The following is a 26,150-nucleotide window of genomic DNA, read 5'->3' on the forward strand; positions in this document are numbered from 1 at the left end:
CGTACAAGTAGTATAAATATGTGCCTTTGTCAATTTCATTAACAATTAATTGAAATTTCTTGGGTATGCTTAGAGATGTCTAGGCTTACTTAGGTTGCCTACATTGCCTAATGGATAACCCGGCCCTGGATGATAATAATATTTAGTGCAGTGTTGGTATTGTGTAAGAATTCACTTCTTATCGTGAAATGCTGTATGTAGTAATATTTTAAACACCATTTCACGATCGTCCTCTGCGCTGAGTTTCGAGTATTACTCCTGTATAAATCGACGTGTTTTTATATCAAATTGGTATAATGTGAGATTGTAATCGGCAATTTGTCGTTCAGCGAAGTAAGTTGACGTTGTTATAAAATAATACACACGTCTCAATATGTCACTCGACTTTCACGAACGAAACGGGCTTTTTACTCATTCTCCAAATACAAGTTGTCGAGCCTTTAAAATGTTTTATGTCCATATTTGTAGCTACGGAATTGAAGACGCTGCGTCGTGTCGGCGTTTTATTGTAACTGTTTTTTCTTCCTTGGAAAGAGTCTATGTCATTAATTATATAATAACTGACATCAATATATGGCTATTGTTTTTATCATGTGGAGGATATCACCCACCGGATTAGTAAGCTGAAGTGGCAGTGGGCTGGTCATATTTGTCGTAGAAACGACAACCGTTGGGGAAAACGTGTTCTAGAGTGGAGACCGCGTCTCGGCAAACGTAGTGTAGGACGTCCTCAGGCACGGTGGAGTGACGATAGATGCAAGGCGGCAGGCATTAGCTGGATGCGACTAGCCGGAGAAAGACCACAGTGGCGTGCACTTGGAGAGGCCTATGTCCAGCAGTGGACAAAAACGGGCCGATGATGATGATGTTTTTATCAATATATATCATATCTTGATTATTTCAACGTTGTTTGGACTGGTTTTACTAAACACAGGTCATTGAACTAGCTAAGATTGACATTACCTGATCTATATTTATTAACGCTGAGACATATATTGTCTTAGATTAATGATTATTATTGGACATTTGAGTGGAATTTTAATAAACGTCACCAATTAATTCATTGATAAAAAGTGGTTTCAGTTTGCGTGTCAAAACGATTCATGTTCGTAATACATCAATTTAGTACTATGACGATGGCAAGTGGTGATTGTGGGTTGAGGCTTGATTGATTAATACATTAACGGGAATACTGGACAGATTGCTTATGAAGCGAGAACTACGTCGGGCCGTTAGATGCGGGAAACAAACCTCTTTGGATCTAAACTTTTAATCATTAATTGATGATCGATTATTTTCTTATCTGTAACAGATATTTTTATTAATATTAACTTTTTTGTCATTGAAATCAGATTAAAGTGGTTAAATAAATACAGTTTTTTACAGTGTACTTACAGCACAATAAAAAAATAAACTATTTATTTCTAACTATACTAGCTGTGCCCGCGACCTTGAAGGCATTTGAATTTAACAAAAAATAATTGTAGCCTAAGTTAGGTACTCCTTATTATATTCTCCTTGTTATCTGCCATTGTAAAATATAGTAAGTATATCCCGTCAAAATCGGTACAGCCGTTCCAGAGATTAGCCGGAACAAACAGGCAGACAAAAATTGTAAAAAATCTTATTTTGGTATATGTACCTTGTATAAATACATATGCATTGAGTAGAAGAGGGATATTTTAATATTACAAACATACACTCCAATTTTATTATATGTGTAGATAACAACTTAGTTGTATGGTGATGGAACTATAAAAAGGTTCCAAGTAGTAGATTAAAGGATAGACAAATTGAGCGGATGACGCGACATATAGCTGACGCCTGCTCCGTTAGTATGGCGTTTGCATAATGCCATCGAGTAATATGGACTTACTGATTTACAATGCATAATGCATAGATACTTTGAAATACATGCTACGGAAATATATATATTTTTTTTTCTAACTTTGCTGCTGTCAGTAATCATGTCAAAGATCTACAAATATTCTTCCCAATAATTTTTATTATGAAAAAATATTTATTAGGAAATTTAGACTCCGACTAAAATAAACTTTAATTGAATTTTTCAAATCAAATAAGCTAAGCCGAGACGTTTATGGAATCAAGTTTTTTTTTTTGCTTGGAGAAATCATGCGGACTCGAAGCCGGCTGCGGGCAGCGCAGCGTGGCGGGGAATGTATGGCATTCAGAACGTGATCGGCTCCTGCACATACATAACACATACATACAATTAATAATGTTCGTTTTTCCAAAAATATTCTCCTACATAAACCCTTCAAATACAAACTTTACAATTTCAAATTCTATTTAAATTAAAAACTAATGTCTTAAAACTTACCTAAACCGACCAGCTTACTTGAGCCTTAGTGCTTAAATATTCATTCATAATTGGGTATCATCTCCTTTTTTAAGAAAGTTAAAATCTACAATACGGTTATAATACCTATATTTGTGCAGCTTCGGTGTATTGCTATGTTACCGTTTAAATTGAGTGTGATCCAGTATAATTATAGGCACTAGGGACATTAGATCCCGTTGTTAGTGGCGTATTGTTGCTATGTGTGGTGGTGTGTTTATAATTCATACAGTGCCAAGTGGCCCTTTTGTTCCTTTGCTCTAAAAGTAAATAAAAAAAGCAACTTTGAAATTTAAGTGTTCTAAAACATGTTATTAAGTAAATATTTTAAGAAGTTCATATCTGCATATTGCATATGTGGTATATTTTATTGACTTTTATATTGTGTCAATTAATATTTGATAGAGTTACTGAATTGCTATTTTTATTATCCGTCTATAATAGATTAGCACTACCATGCCGTTTCGCTTTCGAGTTGTGCAATAGCTAACGAAATTTAATAGAGAAAAAGTAAGATAGAGAGAGACAGAACGATAAGAGAAAGAGAGAGAGAGATAAGATAGGACTTGACATTTTTTATATATAATTGTAGAATTGAACGTCAAACATGAGAAGAAAAAAATTAAATTATTTATTACCAATTAAATCATAGGCCCATTAATAGAGTAAGAGGGTATCGTTTTGTATCATGTCTCAAAAATAAGCGTGTAACCTTTTCCAATTGAAGTTGGAATAAAGTTAAACAAACCTTTTATATACGTATTACATGCAACTTTCTAATAAATCAACTATATTGTGCACGAATAAAAGTTTATGAGTAATACATCTATATTTATAATACAACACCATTACACTTGTCTACTTATATCCGCTTTAATTTTACTTCCAAAATTTGGATTCATTGATGGATTTTTATCTTGCCGATGCAAGATTCTTTTTTATCGCAAAACCATAGTGCATCTCATAGATTAATCAAGCTCTCGATGATATCGCATCTTCCTGACAAATGTTGTTTATTTGGCTTCTGTTTTTTTTATTAACATAAGAATTAAAAACATTAAATGCTTAAATATATACAAATATGAACTAAAACTAGTTACTGTGTAAATCTTGACCGCGTGAAATGGTGTTTTTTTTTGGGTTAGAATAGAGTTTACGGATTGAATGGAACTACTATTGTCTCGTTGTGAGAAAAGGGACTAAAAGGAATTATGGTAACATCTTACGCCAGTATACGTATAGAAAGATGGTTTGTGTATATATGTACACGCGTTCTATTTCTTCTTTTTTCATCACTACTATTAGTACTCGTTCAGAAATGTAAACATTAAGAATTTAATTTTATAATAATGTAAACATTGCTAAATAAGATAAATTGTGAAGTTGGGTACTTTGATCCCTTGGAAACTTAATTGCTGGTCTCATCCTGTGCATAATTATTATTATACACTTTCGAATTATTCATAAATAAATAAAAAGACGAGTGAACATATATATTATATATCTATTTCGTGCTAAAGTATTGATATATCAGAGAATATATCAGAGAATACCCTAAATATAATAAACTTATATTTAAAAAAAATAAGTCAGCAAAAAAATCACGTCCATGGAATCTCGACTTACCTACGCTTTAATGATTATACTTGAATCTAAATTTGGAATGTTTTGTGATAAAACAGCTCTAAGATAAGTAATATAGGTAGGTAGAGTTCCGAATATAACAACATATTGATTGTAAAATTTGTGCTCTTGAGAGGTATTAATTTATGTTCATTTACTTGGTGCTCTTTGTGCAAGCTTGTCTGTAGGTATTGTCTACTCATCATTCTACTTCTAAGGAGCAATATTTAGGATAGTTGTATTGTCGTTGAAGGATGAGGAAACTAGTGCAACAGACACAAGGGCCTTCACAACTAAATTTTCAAGTTTGGTGGCGCATAAATGATGTAACCTACCATTCCTTTTATTTTTTCCCATTATTTTTTCTATAAAAAAATGTATGGCTTTTTAATCCACCTTGATGGTTATTTTAATTTATGGAATATAATATTGTTTATGGGGTTTGTAATTTATGCAACAAAATAAAAAATAAAAGGTGAATTGGCCGATTTAGAGCTCATTTTGTTTTTACATATTTTATGATTTTTTATCATTATTTATAACAACCTTTTACAATCTCTTTTCGATATATAACTCAAGCTTATACGCCGTGGCTTCTCTATTAGAAGGAAATATCAATACATTTGGATCTTCGGCTAACTAAATTAGTACACAAATCAATCATAAACATTGTGATAGTTCATCTTATAAATCAACTTTTTTTTATTTCGTCGAGGTCAAGGCTGTGAAGGAGCGGTGCAGTAATGATCGCTGGAGCGCATCTAACGGAATCAGCATGGCCATACTCCATATTAGTTAACGATACATGATCGTACAGTTGCTAGTGAGAGTGCCTTGCTATTTACATAAAACATAATATATGGTGGATACAGTGACATTAAACAGCTGATTTTGACAAGTATCTTATTCAACGCGTGTTTATTATAGTATTATATTTTTTGCAATAGCGTCGTCTAGTGTATTGTAACGTGGTTCATAGCGTAAAGTCTATCAATGGGAAGGTTCCTTAAAAGTTATAAATTCATTTTGACATACTATTTTTATATACCGATACTAATTCAACTTATTTCTTTTGATACTTATACAGACAATAATATTTCCATAATGCACACTATAACCTAATTAAGATTGGATTGGATAGATAGATACATAATTAATTAATACGAACTATATTCTCTAGGGGATGAATAGTGGAACAACGTTCTGTCTTCTTCTCTCGCATTTCAAAGTAGTTATGACAGAAAGGGAAGACACGTGAATAAGTTAGTTAATCGTATGGAATACGTAAATCTTAGCTTTGTTTATCTTTTTTCCTGCTTCCATTGGAATAAATCTATTAACTCTTTAAGGCGCGCCCCACCGTGCTACACTATTGATGTTTTAATAGAATAAATTTCACAAATATTATCTTATTTCTATTTTATTGCTCTCGACGAAGCTGTTCCAAACTTTAGAAGTAAAATAAAATCGGATATATGTAGAGTAGTGTTGTATTATATACAAAGTTTTATTAAGCAAGAACTGTTAGTATTCTGCAATAAAGCCCAACTATAAAAAAATTAACTTGGAAACTTGGTTCGTTCATCGTTTGGAATAGGCTTTATGAATTCAAGCTATGCTATGAAACAAGTTGAAATGAAATTCGTTTGAAGTAGAAGCGATAACAGGCAAGCACGTCTGTCAATGTAATTTCCGAGTCACATTTCCTGTGTAAGTTTCACCGGGCGTTAAGTACCTAATTACCGATTATATTTCGAGATCGTGTGGGTATTTATACATTTAATGTAAACGTAGCACATTATTTTACCGGTTTTGTTTAAATATTGTACTCAAAATCAAACTTTATTCAAGTAGGCTTTTACAAGCACTTATGAATCGTCATTTAACAATTAAGTGAAGCTACCACCGGTTCGGAAAGTAGATTCTACTGAGAAGAACTGGCAAGAAACTCAGTAGTTATTCTTTAAGTTTAAGTTAATACAATACTTTATTTATAATATAGTAGTTATTAAAATAACTCCACATTAAGTTTTCCTAATAAAGAATTTAAGAAAGTCGTACGATTATCTCCCAGGATCTTATTTTCTGTGAAGATATGTGCTTAGTATCTTTGATGATTATAGACTTGCCCTTCTCTTGAAGATAATGTTTGGACCTTATTCCACTAAAACACTGCTGTGTCAATGCTGGTTGGATGCACATGACAGACTTTAATGTATGTCGAGTCTTATTATAAAACTATCAAGTTGAGAACTTTTCTTTAAATTCAAAATATTGTATTGAATTTTAAAACATAAATAAATTTTAGAATAGACGCTAGCAGTATTTACTTTTAAAATTTCTCGAAGAACAAGGTTTACCCAAAAGTTTGATAGGTTTTTGGTAACATCTGAATCCATGACACAATAAGCAAATTAGTAGCCCAATTGCTAAATTAAACATAGTCGTATAAATAAGCTTTAGCTTGACTGTGAGTACAAGTAAGTGTCTTAGATATTAATTTCAAAGAAAAATCTTCTAAAACTCCTATATATGTCTTACTCATCAATGATCTGGTGTCATGTGGCAAGTCCGTTTCGGTAGGTAATCTAGCACACCTCCATATATTCTACCGCCAAACAGCAATACTTTGTATAGTTCTGTTCCGGTTTGAAGAAGAGACAGGCACAAGGGACATAAAATCTTAGTTCGTTAGGAGGTTAGTGGCGCATTGGTGATGTAGCTTAAGCCAATGTCTATAAGCATTGGTGACCACTGACAATCTGGTGGCTAAAATGCTTGTTCGTATTGATATAAAAAAAAAAACATTCGAAAGAAGAAGATGACGTAGTTTAACTGATTACTTTTATGGTATAGGTTGGCGGACGAGCATATGGGCCACCTGATGGTAAGTGGTCACCATCACCCATAGACAATGACGCTGTAAGAAATATTAACTATTCCTTACATCGTCAATGTGCAACCAACCTTGGGAACTAAGATGTTATGTCCCTTGTGCCCGTAGTTACACTGGCTTACTCACCCTTCAAACCGGAACACAACAATACTGAGTACTACATTTGGCAGTAGAATGACTGATGAGTGGGTGGTACCTACCCAGGCGGGCTTGCACAAAGCCCTACCACCAAGTAAATATTATATGATATATTATAACAAAAGACAGTAAATGAATATTGTTTTTATGTTCTAAGTCTAATGTACTGAATTTTCTCATACGACCTTTTCCCACAAATTGTACGTGTATGTTAATACTAACAGCTTCTTGTTAATAAAGGATTCTATTGTCATAGTGCGCAATATTTGTTAGTCTTGACTGAAAGCGTCTTTCGTCTTCGAGATGAGAGCCATTCTGATTGTTCTAGATCTTTCCAAGTGTTAAGTGCTAACGTTGTGTAATGTTGACTCTCCTGAAGACTTGTGAGGTGTTAGTTGGCTCGTTATACCATTGTGAAGAATCATGTAACTAGATATTTTTGTATCTTATATAACACTTATACTAGTAACACCATACATTTGTTATAATTTTTTTTTAATAATACAACACACACATCCAAGTATATTTGGTTTTTGCAAATTCCATTTTCAAATATTGCAATTAATATTATAATCTGTGCAATCTTGAATTGATTTCGACATCTAAGCACCAAACTGAAAATCATTTACCCTACTTACAATGCAATTCAAATTTATTTGACTGCCCGTCTTTTGTTGATTATATATTATACTTACTCTATTTATAGTCAAATCAAAACCAAATTTACGTACAAAATTTCTTTAATAATTGTATATAACTTATTTCAGTGTTCATTCAAAACGACAAAGCAACTACGTGACTAGTGACTAAAATTTATTTTATTATTTAAATATATTAAAATAGCAACTTGTAAAGGTCTTTTGAGATCAATCTTTTATAAATGAACTGTGTAGATTTTGAGATGAAAGATTTTCCTTAGATACATACAAGTGTCCTCATGATGCTTTCCTTCGTTGCTGAGCATGAGATGAATTATTAACACATAAAGATGTATAAAATCAGAGGTGTTAGACTGACGTAATCTAAGCCCAACTGCTTGTCCTCTTATTTGAATGTATACTGAAGAAATTTTTCCTTATGTTCCTAATTTCTTATGTATTCACACTGTGGATATCTGTTTAGCTTGGCTGCGAATAATAGATTAAATAAACATACTGTTATACATAAAGATTTGTTTATTACTGGCAAAGAAAATTATTTTGTTACGTAAAAAAAAAAAAATATTCAGTTTCCATTCTGATATCTAGATCGAGTATAATTTTTTTTTGTTTGGAGAACATACAGCCGTTAATAAAAATAACAAATAATTAATAACTATTAGGTCAATAACAGTTCTCACATGTAACATTAAAGAGACTGAGAACAAGAAAAAAAAATAATAACAACAATACATATAAAACTAAGAAAATTGTAATTTTCTTATAGGAATTTATTAAGTATTATTTTTAACATACAAATGTTCTACTTTAATCCAATGTAACAGGTTACAAAGAAATCATATTCAGGTATCTTTATATAATTATAAAGTTTATAGTGCTATTCTGTATGAATACTACTCATTCGTGGTATGTTGAAAACCGACTTACGACGTTACGCAATTTTAAATTGTATTTCAATTATAGTATTCTAATGCTAAATTAATTAATGTGAATTATGATTAGATGTTTGTTTTTAAAACACTCAAAATCGGTTGCAAGGATTGGGATGAAATTTGAACCCGGAATTAACAAATTGATTAACTCCTGCCCAACGCCTATCCCATTCTTCTATACGAGAGGATAATATACGCTCTTAAACGATCGTACCCCATTTATAGAATTTTATTATTACTTTATTACAATAAGTACATTTGTATATTTTTTGTCATTTCATGATTGTTTTCTGCTGTGAATTTCGAGTTTGATTTTACATAAAATCTTTTACAGAATAGCTCTTCTCATGATCTTGATATATGCGTGATGACGTCATGACATTGTACCTCAATGATTATAATCTTTCCTCTTTCTATTACAGACGAGCGGGAGGACGTACAAAAGAAGACATTCGCCAAATGGATAAATTCACAACTCGCAAAGGTAACGTAGAGAACGATTTCGTTTATGGAAATTGTATACATATAATGTTTTCTTTTTGCATGTAACGTGTGCATCTTTTCCAGTGATTATGGGTTCAAACCTGGCTAGCACCACTGAATATTCATGTGCTTAATTTGTGTTTATAATTCATCTCGTGATTGGCGATGAAGGAAAACATTGCGAGGAAACCTGCATGTGTCTAACTTCATAGAAATTCTGCCAACCCACATTGGAACAGCTTGGTATAATATGATCCAAACCTTCTCGAAAGGAGAGCAGGGTTCAGCCCAGCTCTGGGAAATTTAAAGAGTGTTGTTGTTATTGTATGAAATAAAAGCCTTACCTAGTACTAAGATCCGAAATCAAGGCGTAACTCCAGTTTGGGGACTTAAAAAAGATAATTATTCTAGAACATTCTAATTGACCAAAGTTTTAACGCTGCTTTAACGAAGGTTGTGTAATGTTGACTACATTACATAACCTTCGTTAAAACAACACTCTTAGTTTGTATGTGTCAGCTCAGATTAAATAAAAACAAAAGGTAAAATTCATTCCGTTACGTTTTATGTAATAGCTTTCGCATTTATGATTTTAGTAAGATTAATATTCAGCTATAAAATCACTACTAAATATTGCTCATAAAATAGAAGAAAATACCCATTAATTAATCAACGCAATAATAACTTGTTGTACCATATATATTATAAAATTGGAGTGTTTGTTTGTAATATTAAAATAGAACAGCTTTTTAATAAATGCATATGGATGTATACATGGTACATACGAGTATACTAAAATAACATTTTTTCAATTATTGTCTGTCTGTCTGTTTGTTTGTCTCGTAATCTCTGAAAGGCCTGGACTAATTTTGACGTCACTTCCACTGGCAGATGCTTGATGTAATAAGGAGTAACTTAGGCTACAATAATAACTTTTTGTTGAATTCAAACTGTAGCTGGCACAGCTAGTCTTTTATGTATTATAAATACTTATTCGACAAAAAGCTTGAAGATGAATGGATTCATCACTTAATTCATAAAACCTTTATTCAATTTCGATCACTTCTAACAGTATGATAACATAGTAAGCATTAAACTGTATCAAGTTAATTGGAATTTTACTCAGTTTTATTAATATTGATGGGGCGAAAAGCGTGTTGGTCTAACTCAGCGATAGCGTAAAAAAAATTGTTTAATCGACGCATGCGCACAACAATTAAGGACAATTACATTTGGTATAGAAGCGCTTAACATTGCGTTTTATTGTGAACTCGTTAAATGCTTTTTTTGCTGGAATTGAATTACGGATGTCCCGTTATGTTTCACGTAATAATAATAATTTTATTTTATTTTGGTACATCGACATAATCAAACTATGTAAGGTTTTGTAAATGTGACGACAAAATTAATTGAACGACTTAAATAAATTGTAGTTACACTTTTTTTAACTTATTTCGTAAATATAGTATAGATGTTAGCAAATCATGGATTTTGTATTATTGCTCAAAATATGACAAATGATTTTAATGATTCTGTCTATAGAAATTTGACATAAATCTTTTTTTATCTAACAGGCTGAGTACTTTGTTAATAATAAAAGTATAGTCATAAAAGCAGTTTGGAATGCTTGCTGATGTTTGCCCTCTCTCCATCACTTTAGGCAAAATATTTGACACACAGACACATATCAAATTATATTGATATTTTAACTTTATAATTAGAAAATATTTGTAAGAAATGTTATACATTCGTATGTAACACGTCGCCTCCTATAAAGTCTACGAGCTATAGAGTGAGATCGGTCAGTTGTGTGATTGACGCTGATTGCTTTTAAGTATACTTACTACCCTATTGATTACACATACTTATATATAAGCGAATAACAGCAACTGACTTCACACTACGACTATCCGATTCAATTGACTTGATATTTAGTATAATATAGTAGTTACTTGGCGAAGCAGATGTTCAAAAAGAAGGGTTTTTGGCAATTTCAATTCAAGGAAGCGGTAACTTTGTATGAATACAAGTAACTACGCTCGCGTAGAAAATATGAATATATTTACAATACCAATTAACTATATGTATATTAACTTTTTTCCATTTCAAAAGTAGCCCTTTCTCAGGCTCTAGACTATTCGTGTACCAAGTTTCATTTAAATCGGTCCAGTCGTCTCGTAGTGAAAGTGAGACAGACAGATGGACAGACAGAGTTACTTTCCCATTTATAATATTAGTATGGATTATATATAGGTATTTTGTGTCAAACTCAAGTCAAAATCTTCTGAGATTCTGTAGTGTACTGTAGTGTGTATACGTATTCATGCCTATATCATATCTTTTGTCACAATCGATGATGAAGTGTAAAGTTTATCTGATAAATTTCTAGATAGATTTAATTATTGATTTTAGTTAACATTCTTGAGTGTCGTCTTCTCACGGTCGGCAAATCATTGTTCATCTAAATGACCTCACGTTATCTGCTCTACTGCTTTGTTTTCTATTTCAAGTTTATTAATTTTATTTAAACAATAGATTTTTATAATATTATAAAACTTTTTATTTTCTTGAATACAATTAAATATGTTTAAATGATTTTTAACTCTTAACACGTACGTTAGGAGAGGTTTTGTTACGTATTAGGAGATACTATGAACATAGTATCTCATAATATTCATTCATAGTGTTAAGTTTGTCAGTTTGATTGGCATTTGTGGTGAGTGCTCAACATTTTTTGGGGTATGATATGATATCTTATTTTAGATAACTTCCCCAGCAAGCGAACTAACAAAAACTGTTAAAGTAACTTGATTTAACTAATTTCCATTGATTATATTATTATTTTCGGTTATATTTGAGTTAATTTTCGATTAGGTCAAAGTGTGGATACGATTGTTTTATTCCTAGGATTCGCGTTTTCACACAAAGAAACTCTTTATTTAAACAATATTCAGTATAGAGTATACATTTAAGGTAAATTACTTTTTCAATACTCCTTTTTGAGTATAAAGTACTGGCCCACATAGTATTATAAAAAAATAATTCAAGACGATCTTGTCGTTGGACGAGCGCCGCAATCAAAAATCGGAAGGCACGATGTTTTTATAACCGTATTTACGCGTTTAATTACAAGCAATTAATGTCGTCGGCATGTTTTTTGTTTATCTTACATAATTCGCGATCATGTTTCGTGCGTACAATGACTTACTAACTTTTCACTTGTTTATTTACTTATATATTATATTTTTATTGCTTCTGACTTTGGGATGGTCATCAGTTGTTAGGAATAAAGAATTAGCTTGTCCGCCTTGGAGTTCGAGCTTGCTTTATTCCAACATTAACCTAATGTTACTCCTAAATACAAGTTAACTAAACTATTTAAAGCACGTTTAAGTACAAATGAAATAAAAGCTAGTCGAGATGGCAGGCAAGCACCGCTGATGCATCTGCTTAATTTGTCTTTATAATTCATCTCGTGCTCATCGGTGAAGGAAAACGTCGTGAGGAAACCTGCATGTGACAAATTTCATAGAAATTCTGCCACATGTGTATTCCACCAATCCGCATTGGAACAGCGCGGTGGAATATGTTCCAAACATTCTCCTCAAAAAAAAAGGAGAGGAGGCATTTAACCCAGAAGTGGGAATTTACAGGCTGTTGTTGTTTTGTTGTTAAATAAAAGCTATCACTGCTTTGGAGTGTAAGACTTTGTCAAAAAGATTCGGTTAGAAAAACACTGTTTATATTTTCACAATTTAATTAAGCAAATTTATTTCTCCTTATAAAGATGTAACTCCAACTAACACCCACATATATTTGGGTATGGTTTTAATACGGGTATGGTTATAAAAGAGAAAATGCGTAGGTCGTTTATTATGTAGGCAACATGTGATACAGATTTGCTGAGTTTGGTTTGTATTATTTAAATAAACTTTTGAATCGTACGTAATATTACAGAGGAGTTTGTACCTTGTTATAATTTGCTTATAATGTGTTTGTAGGAGGTAATCTCTGGAACTAATCAATCAGAAATAATATCATATTTAAATAAGATATTATTTCTGTATTAATAAATCGCAGCCGTGCAAAGCTTGGGCGGATCGCTAGTATATTATGTAAATGTAAAAATACCAGTTTTTAAGGTCTTTTTTCATTATTACTAATTATCTTTTTTTTATATTTCTAGCACGGCAAGCCGCTCGTAGAGGATCTTTTTCAAGATCTGCGTGATGGAGAAGTTCTGCTGGCACTCCTGGAAATCCTCACAGCGCAACAGTTTGTAAGTTAAAGTACATAAAATGTTTGGGACTCGGAAAAATGAGAGGCCTATATAAAATACTAATACACTCCATATTGAGTTACTATTTATAAAAAAGGTCGTATGTCGACTAGTTGTAAATGGCCGCTCTCGATGATATTTAGATCATTTTTAGAAAAAAATCGTGTGATGATTACAATATAAAGTGACAAAAGTTTCAAATTTAAAAGGAAATGCTGTAACAAAGTGATATAATTAACGATCTGTTGATTATTTTAAAACCACAATGTTTATATAGTAAAAATAAAATGCTAATATGTATTCTACACAATTACAGAAACGTGAGCGTGGGCGCATGCGCGTACACCACCTCAACAATGTGAACGCAGCTTTACGCGCACTTGCGGCGGCCGGCGTCCGTCTCGTAAACATCAGCAGCGGAGATATCGTAGATGGCAACCCTAAACTCATACTCGGTAAATCTATTGTCTATTACATATAATAAAATGGGAGTGTCTGTTTGTAATATACGGTTCATATACCAAAATAAGTTTTTTACAATTTTTGACTGTCTGTCTGTTCCGGCTAATCTCTGAAACGGCTGGACCGATTTTGATGGGACTTTCACTGGCAGATAAGTGATCTAATATGGAGTAACTTAGGCTACAATGTTTTTTATAAGGTCACAGCTATTTGAAAATATGCATAGACTGTTGCACTATAAACGAGCCAGCTTTGTCATATTTGTGTGCGTGACAGCGACCCTCGTCAAATGTACTGTTTTACAAGGATGTATGCACACAAAAACAAATGCCGACTGTCTACGGCTAATTAATGGCTAACATTTTTCGACGCTTTGACAATTGACTTCCTCCGCTTTTCTAGACATATAAATGACCTATGATAAATTATTTTGCCGTCAGTAATTGAATGATTAATGTAGAATAGACAAAATATAGTTCGCCTATATATTCTGAAAAAAAACGGCTGCCCATAATACCAAATTTTTTTGTAAGTGATATCGTAAGCCGTTTAGAAGTTATTTCAATGTCCTTAGTATTAAATTTAATAAAACATATTTATGTAAATGAATGATCGAATTTAACACCAATATTCTTAAATGTATTTTATTATTATTACAGGATTGGTGTGGAGTATTATTTTGCACTGGCAAGTCCATTATCACTTGAAAGAGCTGATGTCGGAATTGCAGCAGACGAATCTTGAGAAGACCTTGTTAGCCTGGTGCCGGACACATACACAAGTATATTGTCACAATATTATAACTTTATTATTAGTCCACGATGGACTAGAGACTAGAGACTCCTTAGTCTAGTGGCCAGTCCTGTGTTAAAACCTCTTTCAGGCCATTAAAAAAATATTGGTGCTTTCTGTTGAGAAACTTCCAGTGTAAGAAAATAAGTTTTTCTTTTTACATCTACCCTCGGTGTAGTTCTTTTTCTTGTTAAAAAAAAAGAAAATTGTAGCTTGGTATTAGTGAATGCATTCTAAATGATAAACATTTCATTGATTTTAAGTATTTGTAAGGGCATTAATGTTTTCTTTTATAGAATTATATGGGCGTTAAAGTGGAGAACTTCACGTCGTCATGGTCAGATGGACTTGCTTTCAATGCTCTGCTGCATCGCTGGAGACCTCAGCTTTTTGACTACTCCAGTTTACTTAACCAGACTCCGGCTCAGAGACTGGAGCATGCGTTTGCGCTTGCGCAACGTCATCTATCAATTGACCGGTTGTTAGATCCTGAAGGTTAGTTAATATTATGAAATATAAAAGTAACGAGTATGTAACGAGTGCATCAATCATGCAACTGAGCTTATCATAAGATCTTTCAACTATGTACCATAAACAGTAACATATGGTCAAGACAGTAAGACACACTATAGTTTTAATAACAGACACCCCCCCCCCCCCTTCCAATCCGACAACGTGCGCAATCTTTACGTTCTCTCAGACAGCTGTTTATCATCTAAGATTCTGTACTCAGATATCCAACCGATGTTTACCAAGGGCGCTAGAACTTAAAAAAAAAATTTTGTACGATATCAGTCTGGTTGTCGACATTTTTTATTATATATTTTTAAACAAACTCTATTATATATTTTTAAACAAAGAGTGCTAATTGTTTATACCACAAAGCTGTTCTATCTTTGATAATTGTCAGATATTGGAAAACACGTAGAAATAAATAAGATATGTGTTGAAATAATATTGTATTCATTTTTTGATTGTGATCTTTATGTTTTCAGATGTAAATACACCAAATCCTGACAAGAAATCTATAATGATGTACGTGATGTGCTTATTTCAATCTCTACCTCACTCGAACAATGACATGGAACCAGCCGAGCAAGTGGAGAGCTCGGAGCATGGTGTTGGACAATCAGCTGACATGGACGAGCCGGCTAGTCCTACTGATGTTAGTCGAGAATATATATATTTATACATATATTTAGGAAGATAGTAGGCTTTCAGTTAATAGAATTATATAATTACAAAAAAGGTCGTATATGTGACTTTTTTTTTTCAAGAAATGCGCCAGATGATAGTTAAATTTGTCCATTGTTACGAATTCAAAAAATTGTCAATCATTTATTGCATTTTGTCTCTGTCACACTTTTGGTTCGTTTTTGTTAATCTCTAAAAGAATATAAAAGATCCTTTGTCAGATATTTATGTATTTGTTGCTCTATTGTATGAATGGTTTGGAATTTCAGAAGTACTAAGTTACTTCGCATGCTATAATTTGTCTAGGCGCTTAAATTATTACTTTCATGATTTTTAACTGTGGTTTGTTACAACACTTCAGGTACTGTGTAGTGGAAGTGCAGCGGCGTCTCGTCCGGTGTCCGTCGCTACAACTTGCTCGGTGGAGCTCGGTGCTTACGGCGCTGCGCTAGAGGACGCGCTCGCAGCCCTGCTCGACGGCGAAGAGCGCCTGCACGCGTCACCCCTGCCCGAGGAGAGCGAGGCCGACGAGCCCGGTGCTTACTTAGCAGCACTCAAAGAACATTTCCACTCTCATGAGGTATGTTACGTGCGTGTATGATGATGTTGCTTTTTTGGTTTAGTGACTAACTTATAAGTTCTTTAGTCTTAAAGTTATTTAACAGGGAAAAAATGTACTGAAAATTTTTGACAACTAGATTTTCAACAAAATATACATAGCAACTCGGCTTTTTAAGAAAAGTGTTGACATGTTTGGAACTACAGTCCAAAGCGAGTCTTTTATGCTACTATAAAAATTTTGGGGAAACCTGCCACCACAAGTACAATAGAGCAGCTTGAAGTAAGTTCTAAAACTCCTCCTCAAAATTGGGACCTTTGCTCAGCAGTGGTATAGTTACAGGCTCATCTTGCCAATATCTGTCGTCTCTATATTTAATTTGTCGATAAGTTTTCGTGCTGTTAATCTAATGACGCTTCGTATCGCTTGCAGAAATTCCTGCTGGAGCTTTCGGAGCAGCAGTGCCGCGTGGGCGCCGTGCTGGAGGAGGGCGCGCGCCTCGTGCGCGACCAGGCGCTGTCGCGCGACGAGGCCAACGAGGTCAGACCATACAGCTTTGTCCTCGTTAAGCTTTTTTCTAATCGGGTGACATCCGCTCATTAGATATTCTGTCTCCGATTAACTTCAATTCTTGCTATTGTTGTCTTGGTTCGAAGTAAGACATATCATCTCTGATCTCGCGGTGATGTATTGAACGTGTATGGTGTGTTTGGCATTTTATCTAGAGCCCGTGTGTGTGGGTAATGTTGGGCCAAAATTTTTACATTGATTGGTAGGCGTGGTATATAGGTATGGCTAATGTTGGAGCTAATTTTTTAATAACGCAATCTTAAGTTCAATTATATTCACATGATTATTGACGTCATCATCGAATAATTAACATATCATTTTTTGACGTAAAAATCCTTTCATGAAACTAATTATAACGGATGAATCGCGTACATTAATTATTTTTAAACATCCCGACGTTTCGAGCACTTTGCAGTGTTCGTGGTCACGGGTAGACTAAGATGACATTTGTCTATAAAAAAAAAAAATAATAATAATTAATATACGCGATTCATCCGTTATAATTAGTTTTATTTAAATGTGTAATAATCGCGAAAATTTAAGACAACATTATCCTTTTATGAGCTGTTAGTTCATTTAAGTGATATATACCTTTGCTAATCTGAATCATCATCACTTATCCCGAATCGATATTTTCCAGGTCCGCCTTCAGATGCGGCTGCTGAACCAGCGCTGGGAGCAGCTGCGGCTCGGCGCCATGGACAAGCAGGCCCGCGTGCACCGCGCCCTCATGCGCGCGCAACATCGCCAACTCAACGCTTTCCGGTAACACCCTATATACACTCATACGTCTCATACACATTTAAGGGAGCATGGAAATCGAACTAGTTTAATTGGACGTTCAGGGTTCTGACCCTCATGCGCGCGCAGCATCGACAGCTCAACGCTTTCCGGTAACACCCTATATACACTCATACGTCTAATACACTAGGGAGCATGAATATCGACTAGTTTAATTGAACGCTCAGGCTTCTGATATTTGAGATGGAATTTCATTTACTGAGATATAATATAATGTTGTGTAGGGTGTACACATCTTTTCATGGCTACTCCACTCCGAGGTCTCGGGTTCGATTCCCGGTCGAGTCGATATAAAAAAGTTCATTGGTTTTGTATGTTGTCTTGGGTCTTGAGTCTCTGGGTTTGTGGTACCGTCGTTACTTTTGATTTTTCATAACACAAGTGCTTTAGCTACTTACATTGGGTCGCAGTATTGTATGTGATGTTCAAGCCCAGGCAAAAACCACCGAATACACCGAATTACCGAATATTCATGTGCTTAATTTGTGTTTATATAATTCATCTTGTGATCGGCGGCGAAGGAAAACATCATAAGAAAACCTCCATGTGTCTAATTACATCGAAATTCTGCCATACGTGCATTCAACCATTCACCAACCCGCATTCCAATGCGGGTTGGTGGATATGTCCTACACCCTCTCTTTAATGGAAGTGGAGGCCTTATCCCAGCAGTGGGATATTACGGGCTGTTACTTTACATTGCTACTTTACACCCGTACTTCCCGCAGGCAATGGCTGACGGCGACAGAGGACCGCATGTCGCGCATGGAGGCGGCGCGCTCATCGCCGCGCGCGGCGCTGGACAGCACGCGCGCGCTGCACTCCGACCTGCGTCGACAGCAGCCGCTCGTCGACGCGCTCGCCGACTGCGTGCTCGTCGTGGACGACGACGACGCGCACGACGCCAGTGAGTGCGCAGCATTACAATATCACTGACGTCACTTCGGCGTATCTGCCTTAAGAATATGTAGTATGAAATGTGTTTTGGTGGAAGGTCTATATATATCTTGAAACGGTGATAAACTGGGTTACTGAAAAATAATGAAAAATTATTTGCATTATAACTTCGTCTATGTTTTAAATTAGGACTTACTAGTAGTAGTGTGTGAATAATTTTACAATACAAATTTCTTCTAATTTAATTAAGATAACAATTATAATGTAGTAATGGAGATTAGGATAAGCTTTTCTGTTTTAAATTGAATGCTAATATCTGAAATAATTGTATTTAATTAACATGACGTTGTATTTTTTAAATGTTAAAAAAGAGTAACTACTGAGTTTCTTGCCGGTTCTTCTCGGTAGAGTCTACTTTCCGAACCGGTGGTAGCTTCACTTAATTGTAAAATGACGATTCAAAAGTGCTTATAAAAGCCTACTTGAATAAAGTTTATTTTGATTTAGATTTTTTGATTTTGTGTCACTTAGGTGTGTCTGAGATAGAAGATCAGCTCCGAGCGCTGGGTGAGCGCTGGTCGCACGCGTGTCAGTGGACGCTGGCGCGCCTCGAGCGCTTGCAGCGCTGCAATGCGATGGACCAGCAGGAAGCTCAACTGCGTACTGACATCCAACAACTAGAAACAGACCTCAAACAGGTACACTGTCTGATATATTTAGATAAGATTTTTTACTTCGTATTAATAATTTTTTTGCATTAATAGGCTATTTGACTGGTTTTTAAATCCATTTTATATTATTTAGTAGAGGTTAAGGAACCCAGTAAAAGTTGAATTTTTTATTTCTAGAATAAAAAAAATCCTTATTTAAATAGCGCGCGAAAACCCTAATTCGACAATATTGCACCCCAATGGGGTCGGTGACGTCATTTACCTGTCTGTTAATCTGTGGTACATACATATAGTAAGCTAGCAAGGTTAACAAGCAAGTGATTTTATTATAAACCCGGCCAATCAGGAGCGTACTGTGTATGTATTTTTCGCAAATTCAAATAGCCTATTGAAAAATGAATAATTTAATTTTAGATGGAGGCGTACCCAGCAAGTGAGATCGGTGAGGTGCTAGAACGAATATCAGCGCTGCAGCGCTGCAGTGCGTCCCTGATAGCTCAGCGACACGGCTTATCGGAGTTGCTGCAGCAGCTGCAAGACATGGAAGGAGCTGAAGAGCTGGCGGACAGCGTTGATGAATTACATGATAAAATCGAGGCGCTGGAACTTATACTGCGTGTACAGGCAGACCGGGTGAATACATTTTATTTGTATAATGTTTGCTAAATTATTGTGCTAGAAACAAGATTATATATGTCATTATAATATACCGAAAAAGAATACTGTGCTGAATATATGCAATCATATTTCACAGTTCACAATATTTCGACGGTTTACACGACGGTTTTTTGAATTTTGTAATCTTTCGGTGACATAATACGTTTTGTTTAATTATGCATCAATTTTTTGTTTTCCCAATATTAATAAACATATATATAAACAATATATAAATAGATTTGCTATTACATAAGTATAAGTTATAGTACCTAAATTTAGGATGTAATTGTAATAGTAGCAAACATAAGATTACTACTATGAGTACTAGTAGTAATAGACCAAGTGAGTGAAATGTTCCCTAGCAATCATATCATCAGAAATGTTATGAAGTGTTTCTATTAACTGGTCCTATAAAGCCATTTAAAGTCATACCGGTTAGCTAGTTTCTAGGATGCCTGTAGTGTATTAGTGATTTATCAGCTTAAGTTATAAAACTATGAAATTACTATATAAAAGCCGAAAAATAATATATTAATTAATATTATTTCAGATCAAAGAATTGGGTTTCGAGTTCGATATAACGATGACAGAGGAAAACTCGGGAGGAACGAGTACCATCACTACGACCAGCACCGTTACCACGACATTGGATCTTGACCATCGGACTAAGAAACCTCGTCTGAGTGACAAGTCTAGTGCAGATTTCCAGATCGGTTACAAAGTGTTTGATAACTGGGCAGAGACGACGGAAAAGGCGCTTAGTGAAGTAAGTGTCAAGTGAACAAATCAATATTTCTACCTTTCTGTCTATACTAATATTATAAATGTGAAAGTAACTTAATTTATATTAAAATATATAAGTATATTAAAATCAATGTTATTTCATAATAAATTCAGATTGTACTCTAAGTGAGAATTCATCTACACTAAAATTATAAATGTCAAAGTAACACTGTCTGTCCGTTTGTCTGTCTGTCGTTCTTTCACGATCAAACCAATGAACCGAATTTGATGAAATTTGTTATGAAGCAAACTTGAGCTCCAAGCAAGGAATAAGACTACTTTTTTGCCTAAATCATGATAACCAACTCCTAAAACCCGTGCGGGTGAGAACTAGTTATTAATAAAAAAATATTATCAGTCAAGTTATTCTAACTGAACTTGGCTGACACGCTACCGCGTGTCTAGATAAAGGAAACTTATTAAAGCTATTATATACGGGACACGGTAAATATTCCGTATTTAATAACTACGTGAACGTTGATTATCATATATATTTATATATGTTTGTTATAGTAGAGCTGAGATGGCCCAGTGGTTAGAACGCGTGCATCTTAACCGATGATTGCGGGTTCAAACCCAGGCAAGCACCACTATATATATGTGCTTAATTGTGTTTATAATTCTTCTCGTGCTCGGCGGTGAAGGAAAACATCGTGAGGAAACCTGCATGTGTCAAATTTCATCGAAATTCTGTCACATGTGCATTCCACCAACCCGCATTGGAACAGCGTGGTGGAATATGTTCCAATCACTCTCCTTAATGGAAGAGGAGGCCTTATCTCAGCAGTGGGAAATTTACAGGCTGTTACTTTACTTTTTTTTTTTCTTTTTTGTTATAGTGTTTACGGGCTCTAAGCGAGAGCTCCAGCGAATCGTCGCGCGAGACTGCAAGGGCGCTACTCCAGCGCGTGCAGCGCGAAAGCGAGGAGCAGCGCGCTGACTTCGCCAATGTGGAGGAAATACAGCGCCGGCTCGCTGCTGATGTGTCGCTACGAGGTCAGTATATAAAAAAAACTTTGAATTATATTTATTTAATCTGTAATCATATTTTAAATACGAAAGTATTTGTATGTTTGTCTGTTACTATTTCACGGTCAAACCACTATACAGATTTTGATGAAATTCAATGTAAAATAAGCTGGTACTTCAAGGTAGGACATATAGACTTTTTGTGCCTAACAGCTGACGATTAACTAAAACGCAAACATACCCGCGGGGTACTTGTTATATTTTTTTGTAACTTTAATAGGTTGTAACAATTATGTAATCTAAATATGAACAATTACTATTTCAGAGGAAGCCAAATTACACGCGGACAGTATCGAAGAATTGAAGAAACGATGGGAGGCGATACAGAAGACGCTCCTTGAAATACGAAACATGATGAACCTCTTGGAAGACAAGGAGAACTTCTACAAGAACGTAGAAGCCTTGCAGAGAGAAATCGACGACGTCCACTCGTGGAAAGAGAAGATGTTAAAGGAACCGGCAACGAACAACCAACTCATACATTTACGAAACAAAATACGAGCGGTAAAACAGCTCGAGATGAAGTTGAAGGAATTGAACGCGCAGTCGATCATACTGCTCACGAAATCGATATCTAAATCGCACAAGGACGAAATCGAGAGAGACGCGAAACGAATAAACGAAACGTTCGAAGAATTACTTCTGTATTTGAGTAAGAGAGAAGTTGAAATCAAGATCGCTCTCAATAAAAGAGTTCCGACGTTGCAAAGCGATGAGGAGTACAAAGTGGTACAGAGAAAAATACAAGATATGGAATCGCAGATTATCAGCGAACATGCGATAATATCGTCCAAGGAGGACATGGGGAAGAAGCTTGAGGAGTTGAAGCTGATGCGTCGTCAGTTCGACGATTTGCAGGCGTCGTACGACGCCGTCGTGAAGGAGAAACGAGAGAAGTTCGAGAAGGGAAGCGTGCAAGAGTTAAATCTGAGAAGCAGCGTCGAGAATCTTGTCATGAGGTTCTCAGATTCGAAGACTATTCTCGAGCAGAAAATTAATAAGCTAGAGAAAGGTATGTTACGGTTGCACTGGTATATATAACATTTTTCTGATACTTCACTTGGTGGTAGGACTTTGTGCAAGCCCGTCTGGGTAGGTACCACCCACTCATCAGTTATTCTACCGCCAAATAACAATACTCAGCATTGTTGTGTTCCGGTTTGAAGGGTGAGTGAGCCAGTGTAACTACAGGCACAAAGGACATAACATCTTAATTCCCAAGGTTCATGGGACATTGACAATGTAAAGAATAGTTTATATTTCTTACAGCGTCATTGTCTATGGGTGACGGTGACCACTTAACATCAGGGCCATATGCTCGTCCGCCAACCTATACTATAAAATATATATATATATAAATATTAACATGTTACAAGCACAAAAACATAATACTGATAGCAGTTTATATTCAAAAATGAGTTATTGATTTTATTTAGAACTGTTGGAATTATGGGAATTACTCGTACAGAATGTGGTTCATGAGAGCACATATTTACATAAATAAATCTTTGAAATTGTTACGGATTTATATGATAACAAATTTACATTAATCTCAAACCTACATGCGAATGCCAATGAATTTGTGTGATATATTAAAATTGTTATTCATGTTTCAGGTATTGAGCTTGTGGAAAAATTGGAACGAGAACAGAGTGAGTTGAAACAGTGGCTGGATAGTGTGCAGACATTCGTGGATAAAAACTCTGTGGTGTCCATAGGCGATGTGTCGGAGCTCGAGAAACTTCTGGAAACTAGTAACGTAAGTATTATGGTTTGTTTATTATTTAATTACAAATATAAGTCGTTTTTAATATTTGAATTCTAGCCTTCGTGCAAGTTTTGGCACATACAAATAGTTATAAAACACTTTTATTTTTTTATGATATATGAAAAAATATATTTTGTGTTTTTAGAAATTCGATGAACAAAAGTCTGATTACAAAACAATGTTGGAGAGCATTGAAGCTACTAAAGAAACGATACTTGAAGACTGCGATGACACTTTATCAAAACAATTGAAATCCGACGGCAAAGACCTACGGAAGCGCTACGAAGCCGCTACGGAGGCGTCTCTCAAACTGAACGAGAGCTTACGACGAGCGTTAGAAAAGACGGAGGGACTGATTCGGCGTATTGATGAAATGGAGGAGTGGCTTGTGAAGATCGAAGACGAAATGCCGAAGGAAGACGAGTGTAACATATCGGATTCGGCGGAATTGTACCAGATGAAGACACGGTTCCAAGCGTTGAAGGACAAGTGCGATGATAAGACGCCTGATTTTAGGAATCTGAACGAAGATGGTGAGATTTGTTACAGTCAGAGTTTAGATTTATGTATGTTTTTTAATCGTTTACGCATTTTCTTTTCAATTTAGTACTTTCCCGCAATACTTATGCTATAATTACATGCGTGTTGAGTATGTGTAAACTATCGACTATTTTATTCATCGAGCTGACAATGGCTTAATAGTATTATTGTTTATCTCTGAAAAGATTTTTTGATTGCTGTTTTAGAATAATAGACTATTTGACTGGTTTTTAAAATCCATTTTATATTATTGAGTATAAATTAAGGAAACCAGTAAAAGTTGTGTTTTTTATTTCTAGTACATATTTGCCGAAAAATATCATATTAAAAGTTCGATATTTAAATAGCGCGCAAAAACGCTACTTGGACAATATGGCGCTGCAATGGGGTCGTTGACGTCACTTTCTTGTATTTTAATCTGTGGTACATATAGTAGAAAAGCAACGTTTTACAAGAAAGTGACTTCATCATAAGCCCGGCCAATCAGGAGCGTTTTGTGTCACATGACAAATGTTTGAAAATTTGCATTTTTATTTATGAATTTTTGAATAAATTAAGTATTATTTTCAACTTTCGTTAGTAAATAACCATTTTTAAACTCATAATATACACGGATTACAATAACTCACAATTTATTTTTCGTATTGTCAAATAGCCTATTGTGCAAACTATTTATAAAAAAAACCGGCAATATTTTATAGTCTGTATATATTGTGTATTGTGTAATGAGTAGGTGTAGTGGTGTACTAATAACCGTCGCGTGCGCAGGCAACGAGGCGCTTCTGTCGGCGGAGCGCGCGCCGGCGCTGGCGCGGCGCCTCACGCAGCTCAACGCTGGCTGGACGCGCGCCACGCACTCCGTCTACGAGCGCTACAAGTACGTGCTCGTTGCATACATTTGTATGGATCACTTTATCAGCTCCAATTATTTTACTGAGACCCCTGATGGCTCTACTTACGAGTATATAATAAATGATCGTTGAATACAGTTTGGTTCATAATTTGTGTTGTATTCGGTATTGGTAACTGGAGCATGTCAATACAACAACAACAACAGCCTGTAAATTCCCACTGCTGGGCTAAAGGCCTCCTCTCCCCTTAAGGAGATGGTTTGGAACATATTCCACCACGCTGTTCCACTGCGGGTTGGTGGAATACACATGTGGCAGAATTTCTATGAAATTTGTCACATGGAGGTTTCCTCACGATGTTTTCCTTCACCGCTGAGCACGAGATGAATTATAAAGACAAATTAAGCACATTAATCAGCGGTGCTTGGCTGGGTTTGAACCCGCAATCATCGGTTAAGATGCACGCGCTCTAACCACTGGGCCATCTCGACTCACTGTCAATACATTCGATTCATTTTCATGAGGTTCGAGTATTTAACTGGGGTGTTATTTCCTTTTTAACCGACTTCAAAAAAAGGAGGAGGTTCTCAACTCGTCGGGGCCTTTTTTTTTTTTTATTTTTTATGTATGTTACCGAATTACTCGAAGATGGCTGGGCCGATTTTGACAATTCTTTTTTTGTTTGAAAGGGCATGTTTTACAGGTGGTCCCATTGTCAGGAGATCAGGATCTGATGATGGAATCCTGGAGAAATCGAGGGAACTCCTCAAATTTTATAGGCACACCTATAGTGATTTCGGTTTTATGTTATTGATGCTAAACGACTTGTGTGTGTGTGTGTGGGCAGGGTTCTGGCGGAGGCGTGGCACGAGTCTGGCGAGCTGCGCGCGTGGCTGGCGCAGCAATCGGCGTGGCTGGACGGCCTGCAGCGCCGCCTCACGCGCGAGCGCCGCGCGCGCGCCGACGCCGAGGACATCTCCGACGAGCTCTACGTACGTCACCTGCTACGATCAGTACTCTACACTGTTTTGACGAATACTTATATAAATCCGTACCAGTTTATGCGTTTTATATATATTAAATAGCTTTTAACGTCAATATGTCGTGCCCGAGCTGTATGCAATACTGATTTTTTTTTTAATTTTGATATCATAAGATCAAGTTGTGACGTCGATTGTGCAGTGCCTCATAAGAGCGATATTTATTC

At 35.4% G+C, this 26,150-nt stretch overlaps 1 protein-coding gene across 1 annotated transcript in view; it reads left to right on the forward strand.

Annotated features, from left to right (window-relative positions):
• Nucleotides 1–26,150, forward strand: part of LOC124538865 (dystrophin, isoforms A/C/F/G/H) — a 626,595-nt gene that overhangs the window by 21,591 nt on the left and 578,854 nt on the right. Inside the window, exons 3-21 of the mRNA XM_047116101.1 lie at nt 9,030–9,091; nt 13,277–13,369; nt 13,686–13,824; nt 14,491–14,612; nt 14,920–15,118; nt 15,619–15,788; nt 16,179–16,397; nt 16,809–16,916; nt 17,587–17,711; nt 18,476–18,654; nt 19,176–19,342; nt 19,730–19,948; nt 20,523–20,738; nt 21,595–21,751; nt 22,050–22,796; nt 23,401–23,543; nt 23,698–24,085; nt 24,861–24,969; nt 25,791–25,935. Coding sequence (XP_046972057.1) covers nt 9,030–9,091; nt 13,277–13,369; nt 13,686–13,824; nt 14,491–14,612; nt 14,920–15,118; nt 15,619–15,788; nt 16,179–16,397; nt 16,809–16,916; nt 17,587–17,711; nt 18,476–18,654; nt 19,176–19,342; nt 19,730–19,948; nt 20,523–20,738; nt 21,595–21,751; nt 22,050–22,796; nt 23,401–23,543; nt 23,698–24,085; nt 24,861–24,969; nt 25,791–25,935 — 3,707 coding nt within the window. The remainder of the gene's footprint in view (nt 1–9,029; nt 9,092–13,276; nt 13,370–13,685; nt 13,825–14,490; nt 14,613–14,919; nt 15,119–15,618; nt 15,789–16,178; nt 16,398–16,808; nt 16,917–17,586; nt 17,712–18,475; nt 18,655–19,175; nt 19,343–19,729; nt 19,949–20,522; nt 20,739–21,594; nt 21,752–22,049; nt 22,797–23,400; nt 23,544–23,697; nt 24,086–24,860; nt 24,970–25,790; nt 25,936–26,150) is intronic.

This window comes from Vanessa cardui, chromosome 21, assembly GCF_905220365.1.
Source record: "Vanessa cardui chromosome 21, ilVanCard2.1, whole genome shotgun sequence".
Taxonomy (NCBI): domain Eukaryota; kingdom Metazoa; phylum Arthropoda; class Insecta; order Lepidoptera; family Nymphalidae; genus Vanessa; species Vanessa cardui.